At 51.2% G+C, this 12,594-nt stretch overlaps 1 protein-coding gene across 1 annotated transcript in view; it reads right to left on the bottom strand.

Moving 5' to 3' along the window:
• Positions 1-12,594, bottom strand: part of Stk24 (serine/threonine kinase 24) — a 97,511-nt gene that overhangs the window by 51,452 nt on the left and 33,465 nt on the right. The window contains exon 2 of the mRNA XM_032917339.1: positions 2,352-2,582. Coding sequence (XP_032773230.1) covers positions 2,352-2,582 — 231 coding nt within the window. The remainder of the gene's footprint in view (positions 1-2,351; positions 2,583-12,594) is intronic.

Genomic DNA, 12,594 nt, shown 5'->3' with positions numbered 1-12,594 from the left:
AATATAGGTTGACTAGATTAGAAGTAAAGAATAGCAAAGAATTTTTACAGCCACCCGTAACCAGCCAGTTACAAATCACCAAGAGGTAAGGTCCCTGCACACCACCAGCAACCGATATGGAACCCAAGCAGGACAAGGGGCAACCATGAGCAGAGTTTCTCCTCATGCCCTCGGTATTCCCCGGGAAAGTCTCTGCTTTGCTTCAGGACCCACGCTGAAGCCCTTCCTTTCCAGCACTCGCTCTATCTGCCGTCTTCCTTCTTCCCACTGACTGGCCTTTGACTCACTGAACACTTTCACTGTAATGTCACTGAAACCTACCAGTCCTGAGAGAGAAGAACTCTAATGAGGAAGGAACTGGGCAACTAAGCAAGTAGGTTCCTAAACTCCATCTGCATTTAATCTTTGCAACCCTGAAGTACACATGATTTTTCCACTTTACAAATAAGGAAGCAGGGATGTTTAAAAAATATCAGTATCCATACACCAAAATGATGGATGTCTAAAGCCCAGTGACATCTACCCTAGAAGTCACTCTCCTCACTTCAGAAAGTGTTGGCAACACAGCATGAAGGTCCGTGGGCCACAGATCTCCAGAGAAACCAGGAATGTCAATCACAGGACTGTCTTTCCCAATGGGAAAGATGAAAACCCTGTCCTTCCGTCCAGACAGCCGAGAACTGGAAGTGGTTTACAGCCCGGGCATCCGTGTTATCTGTCGGGTCAGGCACGTCGAGCTCATACAGCCGCACCAGAGTGGCCAATGATAAATACCCTTGTAGCCAGAGGCTCCCCGAGCTCCCATCACCAGGACCAGAGGTGGATAACAGCCCAAATGACCTCTACATTACCTGTAGCACCAAGATCAGGACAGACCCTTAGGCCCTTGAGCTAGAACAGGGAGCATATTTCTAGAACACCTTGGAAGAAATGACACTGCCCTGAGATGGGGATTATATTACTCCAGGAGACTTTTGTCCAAACTGCACTGGGCTTAAATACATTGGGGAAAAAGCCACCTATTACAGACTTCCCACCCCTCAAGTCTGACTGGGTTTTCATTCTTATCTCATGGGTTTGCTTCCCTGTATAACACACCGCAGGGGCCTTCTCAAGCTACGTAAGTCTGACAATTACACACTGCCATCCTTCCTCACAGCATCAACAAACAGTATTGCCACTGAATTTCTGTTTCCTAAGACTCACTTTTGGTGTACCAATGGTTCTCAAAAATCCCAACCTTACACCGACAACCATTACCCTTCCACGAGAACCAAACCCTATACCCCTTTCACCTCAGCACAATCGTGTTGAGAAGTCAGAAAAGGAGCAGGCCCTGAGAGGAAGCTTCATGCACTCCTCAGCAAACGCTCACTTCTGAACACACAGTTTTAGCTTGAAACAATCATTTCAAGGTTTTATTGTATGCGCTCTTTAAGTGGAGTTCTAAATCCCCACTTTTAAGGGCACTACTTTTATGAGCTCAGCCAGAATCCTCATGCAGGGGCTTGAACATACCCTGAGCTCTCTCGGGGACGATGGTCCTGCGAATATCTACCATGGTAGAGAGCTTCAGAGCAGGGTCAGAGCACATTAACACAGGGTTCCCAACCTTCCTAGTGCTGTGACCCTTTACTATTAATACGTTAACACTACGGTTCCTCGTGTTGTGGTGACCCCATTTGCGTTGCTACTTCATGACTGTAATTTTGCTACTATTATGAATCAAATTAAATACCCGTGTTTTCCGATGGTCTTAGTGACCCTGTGAAAGGGTCAGTCAACCACCACAGTAACACAACTTGTCACCATCAACAGGACAGAGAAAGGACGGGAGCATGCAGAGTGCTCTGCAGGACGAGAGCATGTGCAGTGTTCTGCCAGCCGGGGGCTTTACTGAGCATTCACCCCTGGCCTTCCTATAGTCAAAGGCAGACACATCAGCTACCTCAGCGGCATGAAACAGCGCCAGCTCAAGCCACAGCTGATAACTTAAACCAGCAAAATGCACAGTTTAGGATACCAAGATGTCTTGTGGCTACTCACAGCCACCCTGTGAATGATTAGTGGCTGCTGCTATAAATTAATAAACAGCTTCAACAACAAAGTCCAACCCAGTTTCTTCCTTGAAAGAGAATGGGAAACCATCCACTTTTACCCGAAATAAAACTCTGTATCGTGTATGCCTTTTTCGATGATAACAACGCCTTCAGAGCTGGGTTCTTTTGGACACAAAGGTCAGTGTATCTCTCCTTGCTCTGAAAACCTGCTGTGCTGTCAGTCCTTCGAGCCCGCTCTCCCGGCTCCGCCAAGCGCAGCATAATGGGAGCTGCGTTATTTTTAAGCCTTACCTTGAGATAGGATCCATAATACTTGGTGACGTACGGACTGTCACACTGGCTCAGCACTGTGATCTCTTGTTGAATGTCCTCTATCTCGTCCTCCGCTTCTTCCAGATCAATGATTTTTATGGCAACCACTTTCTGAGTCCGATTGTCGATGCCTTTGAACACCTCACCAAAGGAGCCCTTTCCAATTTTCTCCAGCTTGGTAAAAAGCTCTTCTGGGTCTGCTTTCAGGGTCTGCAGGAAGAGAGGAGACATCAGTATTCCTGGAGCCACAGCTGGTTTGTCCTACCTGACCCATGTGCTCACCGGGACCTTGGAGGAACTGCCTGCTTTCTGTGACAAGGATCGGGCTCTAAACTGCTCTTGGATTGGCAGTCGGCTCAGTGGTAGAAGGCCTGCCCGGTATGTGTGAGCCCCTAGGTTCAATAGGCAGGACAGGAAGAGGTATGAGTTTAGTTTGCCTCAAGCAAAATCTCTACTTCTTTCTCAATCTCCCCAACGTGTCTTCCCTCTAGATGGGTTAGTTGCTACAATACAGGCTAATCAACTACCAGGTAACAAGAAGGGGGAAGGAGAATCCCCCAGTAAATAAAGGCCCACTAGTTATCATTTACAGCTGTTCTGCTCGGTGGAACGATAGCCAGGTCCCAGAGAAGAGGAAACAGCGACTGTTCTGTGGCCCACAAATGCTGTTATCTTGCAACAACTTTTAGAGCACTGGGGGCTGAGTACTGGACTACCCCCTGTCCCCATGCCCAAGGAAGGGCAGGGCAGCCCTGTCACTGTCAGTGCTAGAGACGTCTGTCCCAACAGGGGACAAAACAAGCACCTGAGAGAACAAAATGCCCACAGTGCCCCAAAACCTGCAACCCCAAAGGACATTAGGAGACCGAAAGCCAGTTTGGGGAACACGCTTTCCCACAGACCACAGAAAGAAGAGATTGTTCAGCTGATCCTTAAAAGTCTATTATTAGGGGCTGGAGAGACGGCTCAGAGGTTAAGAGCACCGGCTGCTCCTCTAGAGGCCCCATGCTCCACTCCTCGGCACCTGAATGGCTGCCCACAACGGTCTGTAAGTCCTGCTCCAAAGGATGAACCCATGGCACCCGGCGTGGCAGTGGTGCACACGTGTGTGCATTCAGGCAGAAGACCCATGAACATAAAATAAATAAATCGTTTAAAAACACACACAGTGCCCATGGAACCAGTCCTTTTATTAAAAAAGTTATTTATTAATCATTCCTTCAAAGAAACTGCATTACTGGCTTGGGGGCTGGGAAGTGGGGTGACAAGAAAGAGAGCAATGAGGTGGGACAGGGGTCTGCAAGGGAGACACAGAAAGAGAAGGGAAGATGGTTATCTGTGAGCAGTGACAAGGTAGGTCACAGGCACAGGACGCTGCCAACACCAGCAGCAAAGTGGTGATGACCTTGCTGTCACTGGGTGCCAGCCGCTCACATGCTTTCAGAGTTGAAGTTCCTAGCACTTGGCTTGCAAGGGTGTAACTTGGGAGCCTTGCTATGCTATACTGTATGACAAGAACCAGGCAGGAACGGTCACGGTAGTCCCTTCTCACAAGGAGGAGAACCAGTACCCATGATCGCAGACAGCCTCACAGCCTCACTGAACATCTGGAGTGAAATCAAAGTCCACATGCTGGGATGGTGCACACACTGTGACGTGAGCCTCAGAGATACCACCAAGGAGCAGAGGGAGAAGGTCTGTTGCTTCCTGTTGCACAACAGGACGAAGTGCCCTGCCACACACCACTTAAGAAACTGCAAAGACTACAGTTTTGGCTGTGACCTCCTTGGCTCACAGCTAGACAGACTGCCACACTCAGAGGAGAAGGCCCGCCCATGCTCATTTGCACCTGAAGCACAGCACTGTGCTGGGTGACCGACAGAGCAGCCCTGACCTGGGCAAGCCCTGTCTCCACTCAGGGTTCCAGTGTGTAAGTTTTTCCCAGACCCTCCATTTCCCAAGGAGGTCTGAGAACTCAGAGCTTAGGGTCATCTCCTGAAGTGAGGGCTATTTTGAAAGCTGGTGGGTTACCCTAAAACTTCTGTTTCTAGACTTGTGATATCCCCAAGAGCACCGAGAGTGCGAGTAGGGACTCATCTATCTGCTCACCCCACGTCCCACAAGCAGCCAGGAGATAAGACCCGAGTTGTCTGTCCCCTTCCATAAGACTCAAACCCAGACGGGGCAGCTGCTGTGCACTACACAAGTTCAAGCTGCCTCTTACCTCCTTCCCTCCGGGGTGAAGCGGGGTGGCCTTCCTTCTCTTCAAGGCCAATCCTAACCGTGGGACTTTGGACTCCATCTTCCTCTGTCCGCACGCTTCACCAGCGGCCCTCTGGCAGCTCTCCTTCCACACAGCCCTGTCTACTGGCTCCTCGCCCAGGGCAGCACGCTCAGGGCCCTCCCCACTCAGACCGACAAGAACACCCCACCCCATCTGGGCTCAGCAGCCCTCACGCCTCACAGGCTTCTCTGCTGAAGGCTCCCGGCCGTCCTCTGCGCCTGCCCACCTGCCCATCCACAGCCATCTGGCGGGGCAGCTCTGGTCAGTGACGCAGTGTCCTACCTCTGAGCCTCATCGGCCACACCCTCTGTCCCTCATAACTTCAGTCCCTTGGCCTCCACAGCTGGCCCTCAGCTCTTCTTCCAGCCAATCCTAGAAACCAGTCAGATCCCAGCCCAGGCCTTCAATTCCTCCTCGATTCCTTCTCCCAGCTGACCCCCCCCCCCAGCTGAACAGAATCACCCAGGACACTAAACATTAAACCTAGTGACGGCTGGGGGTAGGTAGTACAATCCGCATCTTGTAAGCATTCCATTCCAGAGGTGACCCCAGAGCTGCTTATGCAGACCCCACAATTCCAGCTCCCACCCTGCTTCTCAAACCTGAACCCCAGAACAGCTCGCTCTCTAGGTACAATCTCTTCCCGCAGACAACTGCGTCGCTTACCCTATGGAACGGAGCTGCCCTGTCATGAGCCTCCTCCTTTACACTCTTGTGTTCTAGGCTATGCTGAAGAAGCTTAAGGGTCTCAGATTTCAAGGGTGAAAATGGAAGTCATCAGGCTACAGAGACACCAACAGACCACACTAGATACCACACGGAGTGACCTCCCTGAGACAGCATCCCTTGACCACTCCTAGAGAAAGACTCCTAAGAACCGAGGGCAGCCAGCCTGGGTACCACAGGGGCTTCAGGGAGCAGAGCAACCATCTTTCTGCTCGATCCTCAAGAGCAAAGCTGGGGCTTCCTTTTTAGACCTAAAAACAACTCACCACCCACTCCCCGGTACGGCAGGGGCCAGTGAAGGAATGCTGTTACTAGGATATCTGTCTACCAATCCCACATGCCCTTGAACACCGCCACAAATGTACCTCAGCTCTGCCCGACCACAGGGGAGACCCATGTGGCCAGCTCCTGGACCCCAAATGAAGAAGTCCTGTCGTATACATGAGGTCACCCATGGCCCAAGGCCAGATCTGACCAGCACCCGTAGGATCACTGGAGGTTGCCTGGCCTGCGTTGTCTGTCACTATGAGACAGCTAATATGAAGTGAGGCTGACAACCAGTGACCACCCAAATGGCCGTCATGGCCTCCTCAGAGCCCTTAGGAGAAGACAAACTGCAGCAGACACTCCTGCCTTGCCTGACGGCTGAGACCAACAGACCACAGCCCCCTGATGCAGTCTGCTGCTATGCCGTGAGGGAGGGGAGACAGCAGGAGAGGAGCATGTGGTGCATGTGTATGTGACACAGTCCTTGCTCACTGACAGCCCACAGGTAACCCAGCCCAGCACACAGCCCCATTCACCAGTGTCTGCTGCAAACACCAAACTCACTGTGGCCCAGGAACCTGCCTTGGGATTTCTTCAAACCCTGTAGAGTTTACAAGGTCAAGCCTTAAAGGACCACATGGCCCTCAACTAGGCCTCTGGGAACACCTCCATCAACACAAATAAAACCCTGTTCTGGCCAATTGGAGCAGCTGCCATGAGCCCAGTCACCTGCTGTCCTTATAACCTCCAAAGCCCCTAACCCTCCCACTGATGACAGCCACAAGCCCTAGTACACACGCATGACCATACACCACACACACACACACACACACACACACACACACACACACACACACACACACACACACACACACTTGGGAGCGGTGATCTGAATAAGAATGGCTCCCATATATGCTTGGTCTCCAGTTGTGGGACTGTTTGGGAAGGATACGTGTGGTCTTGGTGGAGAAGGTATGTCACTAGGGGCAGGTTTGGGGCTTCAAAAGGTCCCTGCCATACCCTGTGAGCTCTCAGCGGTCCCTGCCACCATGCCTCCAACTTTCAGCATGACTTCTTGACCTTCAGTCCTATTCAAACCTTATCTTGGTTCCCTTTAATCGGGAACAAGGTTTAGAAAAGCTCCAAGTTCTTGACATACTCAATCATACGAACGAAGGTCATAACCCTTAACAACTAAGCAAAGTAAATAGCAATGCGGTGTCCCAGATCCAAAGCCCAAGCTTCACCTGGGCTCTGAGAAGACTGCTAAACCTTCCTGCCATGGTCTCGAAGCACACAGGAGAGCCTACAGCCAACCCTCGAAGAAGTTCTTCACTGGGTTCAGACAGAGAAGAGCTAACAACACCCCCACCCCGCTCTCACCCCCCCCCCCGAAAGCCTGTAACGAGTCTTGCCACGCTGCAGTGCGCTGGGCTGAAGTGCTGCATTCGTGCCCTTACTCTTGAGAGGGCCCAGCAAGCTCCTACAAGCACCTGTGCCATTATGGACTTCTGGGGGAAAGGTCGGTCTAAATCCAACCCCGGTGCTCAGAATTTAGACGTGAAGAAATTCTACGTAGCCAGTTCCCACATACAAGCTTGCCACATACTTACAACTCCTTCACCCTTAACTCTGCCTTTTGCACACAAAGGCACCTCCCTTTTCAGTTACCCTGAATGACTGACCATTCGTTGTGAGTCGGTACACTGCTCCATCTAGACAAGACTTGTCAGTCACTGCTCTGTGGCTGTAAAGAGACACTAAGACCACGGCAACTATAAAGGAGTTTACAGTTGGGAGCTTGCTTGCAGTTTCATTGGCCTAACTCATGATCGTCACTGCAGGGAGAACAAGGGCAGGCCAGCGGACAGGCACTGCAACAGAAACTGAGATCTCACGTCTTATTGGAAGCTGAAGGCAGAGAAAACGAAACTGAGCTTTTGAACCTCAAACCGCACCTGGGTCCCAGTGACACACCTCCTGGACAAGGCCACACCACCTAACCTTTCCTAAATAGACCACCCACTGGAATGCAAATATATGAGCCATTGTTACCCAAGCCACAACTAACCCTACAAAAATGTCAGTAAAAAATTATAAAATTAAAGATACATGGGCTGACTCTTACACATTTAAGCGGTTGCCTCCTCCTTGAAAGTCTGAATATAGGCACAGTGATGGCAGACAGGCTAGCTCAGAAGATTCCTAATGTGAGGGCTGGTATCACTCTCTTCCATTTGCCAAGCACATAGCACATGCAGCACATGGGACACATGCAGCGCACAGCACATGGAGCACATAGCACATGGGCACATGCAGCACATGGGACATATGTAGCACATGGGACACATGGAGCACATAGCACATGCAGCACATTTAGCACATGGGCACATGCAGCACATGGGACATATGTAGCACATGGGACACATGTGGCACATCGCGCACATGAGGCACATGCAGCATGGAACACATGCAGCACATGGGACACATGGAGCACATAGCACATGGGACACATGCAGCACATAGCACATGAAGCACATAGCACATGGGACACATGCAGTGCATAGCACATGCGGCACATAGCACATAGCTCTGGCAGCGAGTGACATGTCACAGCATCCTCTCGGAGCACTGGGCCAGAGTGCAGCTTGCACTCAGTCTCTGGTCACAGTGGCAAACAGCTGGTACTCTCTGGCAGACCCTGCTGCCCGACGATATCACCCCATGGGTCAGAGCGATATTTTAACTATATTCTCAATCTGGGACAATTTCAATTTGTGCATAGAAGTCCAGGAGCAACTGAACCAGGAAAATGACTAGATATCAATTAAATGAGAAAGACGAGGTGAGAGCATGTCCCCATTATAGACAGATCCTCTGCCTCTGGGAAAGCCAACAGTAGGCATTTTAGTTCTCTGTCTTTCTGTCTGCCTGACACACACACACACACACACACACCACCACCACCACCACCACCACCACCACCCATGATCAGGGAAGCTAAGCTTCCCCTAGCTGGTGCTGTGGTCTGACATTCCCGTGCCTGCTCTACACCACAGCACCATCCCTGCAACACCGAGGGCATGAGCTGATTGTAGGCATGGCAACCTTCTGCCCCTCTGAACCTGGCAGGCATCTCGCCTCCTGAAGGTGAACTGGGTCAGAGAATCCCTGCTTCACCCCAACCGGATGCACTTCATCCAGCCTGGCCGAGTCCTACACCAACAGAGCCCTGTGCAAGCTTGTTCCTCATTGTAAATTTAGTCCTGTGTACCTGGCTCTCCCGCCCCAGGTCATCAATACTGCTCCTGACTACCTACCAGTCCCTAAAGCCAGAAGCTCTGTCCCCAGTTCCTTTCTTGCCCTTACATCTAAACCATGCCCATCATTCTTCTAAAATCCTCGCTCCCTTGCCCTTGCAGAGCGGCCTCCCCCGACTAAACTAGTCCAGAGGCTGACCATGTTCTGATGAAAGCCTTCCTCAGAGTCCATGGTTTGTTTCCCTTCACTGACTAATGCTAGTAAAAGCTTGAAGGCTGAAGTCACAGTTTGGGAGCCTGAACCCCTGAACTCCTTTCTCATCTTTCCACTCACCCTCCCACTGCCCAACTAGCACTGCTTGCAAGAACCAGCAGTTACACATAACTTCATCTGTAGAGAATCTCCACGGTGACAAAATTCTAGACATGGTGATTGGATCCGTGTTTGCTGGGCACACAGGGTGATAGGAACTGGGGACAGCTTCTGTAGTAGTGACTGTCACAACACATGCAAAGCTAGTGAAATCTGAATTGAGGTCTGCATCCAAGTCTGTAACAATAAGACCACCATTGATTCCACAGTGAACTGTGGTTAGGTAGGACATTCACCCTGGGGACAGACTCAACATGCTTCTAACGTCTCAGTCACATGCAACAAGTTTGTTAAGGGAGTAGGCTATGCTTAGAGGCAATGTGACCCTGTGACTGCCATCTCCAAAGACAGCGAGTAAAGCTCTGGGAGGCCAGCAAGCATCTCCTCACAGTAGTACTAAGGCCGGGGGACACTTTAGAAATCGCCAAAAGCAACGGCCAAAATGCTCAATGACAGGAGGACACAGGGAACACATGACCACACCACATACACACATATGCACACACACACTACACACCCCCCCCATGACTGGGTTATTTCCTTAGCCTGGACTATTTCCAGTTGAACTTCTAATTATTTTTCTCATGGGTAACAAATCTTTGAGCTAATTGGCAAGCAAAAAAAAAAAAAAAAAAAACCAAAATCCTGGACCGCCACGCCGCGAAATTAAGCTGAGCATTAGCCTCTAGAGGCTTTGAATGGGGAAATCCGTCCTGGCAGTTCACAGGTGGAGTCTGTCACATGAAACTCTCCGCTCCGCCAAGGTTCGAGTCCAATCAGCCTCCACGAAATGTTCTTTTAGAAACTCCCAAGACATGTACAATAGCATATAAACCAGAAAGAACTAAGAAAAACCGAATGTCCTTTTATGGGGAGTTTTCTGGACAAAATAATTGCAAGGAGAAATCTCTGCAGTACCCAAACACACAGATCGAAGGAAGATAGCCCTAGCCTGGCTACCTGAGCAAGTGTCCCCTCTGGAAAGATATCAACCGAGGTCGCAGTCACACTTTACAGGGATCCTGTGAGCCCCTGTATGCTATGCAACAGCTGCCCCAGACAGTGTGGCCTGACTCAACAGCGGAGCCTGCAGGGCTCCTGACTAACGCTTGACAGCTTTACACCCTCCCAGAACCAGGTCACTCTGGGCTCCTGCTGGGGAGTGGGTTTATGTGGTGCTTTCTCCTTCTTGGAACCTCATCCTCACAGGTTCTAATGCAAGGGGTGCTTAGGGTGGACATCACCACCACCACCGCCACACCCCACAGCGCCTGCCACCTACACATCTCTCTACCCTCTCCGAAGTGAACAGAACCAACAACCACAGGACACCCAAATCTCGGGAATACCGGGTGACCTCACCAGGAAGTCCTCTGCCAGGGAGAGGTTCTCCACCTGGGTTGCCAAAAGGAGTCTTTAAGTTACCAGTCTACACCAGCTGAATAGGAACCTTTGGGGAGGTGAACGCAGTATCCCCATGAGGTTATGTTCTTAGAGCAGGAAGTTCCACCCCAGCAATAACACCCAGGAAGCTCTCAACCCAGCTCCTAGAGCATCTGGAGAGGGCCCACACGACCACAGGGGAGCCGGCCTGGCAGCTCAATTCCCATATTGCACTCTCAGCTCACCTGCATCTGCGGCTCAACCCATGCCCAGTGTTAGGATTCAAGTAAGAACCCCCCTTCCGCCCCCAAAAAGGGATCATGTATTGGAAGGCTTGCCTCAAACTGGTGATCCTACCTGGAGTGTTTGAATCTTGACGGTTGACTTCATCAGTGTATCAATGCACTGATGACATCATTCCATGGTGACACAGGAGGTAGTGAGAATGGCTGGAGGGAGCAGGGGTGTGCCTGGACTTCGCCTCATGCCCCTCTGAAGTGACATTCTGCACCACTTACACCCAGAAACAGGGTGGGACAAAACACATTTCTTAAAACTGCTTCTCTCCAAGCACTTACTGAAGTAGTGAAGAATTAGCGTACCTTGTGTTACCTAAGCCCAGAAGATGGTAGGATATAAGCTTTCTGATTGATCTCCAAACCACAAACCTTCATTTGCCAACTGAATTATTGCCCTGGCTTGCCTCCCCACTGGTGTGATAAAACACTGGCTCAGGTGAGTCAGAGAGGAAAGGGTAACGTGTCACCCATGTCCTGATTGCTGTCAGTCTTTGTGAGAAAGCAGAGGCAGAAGCTACTGAGGTGAGCGTCCTACTAGCTTGCTCAGCCTGAGCCCTCCCATGAAGACCAAGGGTCTAGAAAATGCCACACCAACTCACCTATCGGCCAGTCTAATGGAGGCGTTTTCTCGACCGATGTCCCGCATGCAGATAACCCTAGTTTGTGACAAAACAACCAAAAAACCCCACGAGCCAGCACAAACTCATCTTTAGCAAAATGACTCAAAGAAACTGTCACAGAGTTGGCATTCTTCTCTCTCAAAGGAAGTGCCATTGTTAAGTGAATGACAAGGAATCACTATTTAAATGAGACCTAAACCGCAGGTTCATACAAAAGTCACAGCGGCCTTTCTCCTCGAGCTCTACAAGGTGAACTGTGAGGCGGAAAGGTCTGGTTTCTTTGGGAAGTTGGTTATGTCAAATGATGACCAGCAGCTGCTGGTCTGTGTGTGCCGCCCGCCTGCCCAGAGGACTGGACTGCAGCCGCTGGTCTGTGTGTGCCGCCCGCCTGCCCAGAGGACTGGACTGCAGCCGCTGGTCTGTGTGTGCCGTCGCCTGCCCAGAGGACTGGACTGCAGCCGCTGGTCTGTGTGTGCCGTCGCCTGCCCAGAGGACTGGGCTGCAGCCTCTGGTCTGTGTGTGCCGCCGCCTGCCCAGAGGACTGGGCTGCAGCCTCTGGTCTGTGTGTGCCGCCGCCTGCCCAGAGGACTGGGCTGCAGCCTCTGGTCTGTGTGTGCCGTCGCCTGCCCAGAGGACTGGGCTGCAGCCGCTGGTCTGTGTGTGCCGCCGCCTGCCCAGAGGACTGGGCTGCAGCCGCTGGTCTGTGTGTGCCGCCGCCTGCCCAGAGGACTGGGCTGCAGCCGCTGGTCTGTGTGTGCCGTCGCCTGCCCAGAGGACTGGACTGCAGCCGCTGAGTCATGTTTGCTGTTTGCTGCAGGGCTGCACTGCTGCCAAAGATGATGGAGCTCACCCCAAGAACTACTGCTGAACAAGTCCACTTCCCTCATTCCCAATAACGTTTATCTTCCACCACCTCTGCTGGGTGGTGGCTAGAGAACCCTTATTAAAAGGTTACATAAAAAAAGTATGCCTACATAACCGCCACCTTATCCACAAGCTAATGGAAAATC

Source organism: Rattus rattus, chromosome 12, assembly GCF_011064425.1.
Source record: "Rattus rattus isolate New Zealand chromosome 12, Rrattus_CSIRO_v1, whole genome shotgun sequence".
Classification (NCBI taxonomy): domain Eukaryota; kingdom Metazoa; phylum Chordata; class Mammalia; order Rodentia; family Muridae; genus Rattus; species Rattus rattus.
Note: the sequence above shows the minus strand (reverse complement) of the source record. Positions and strands in the feature narration are given on the sequence as shown.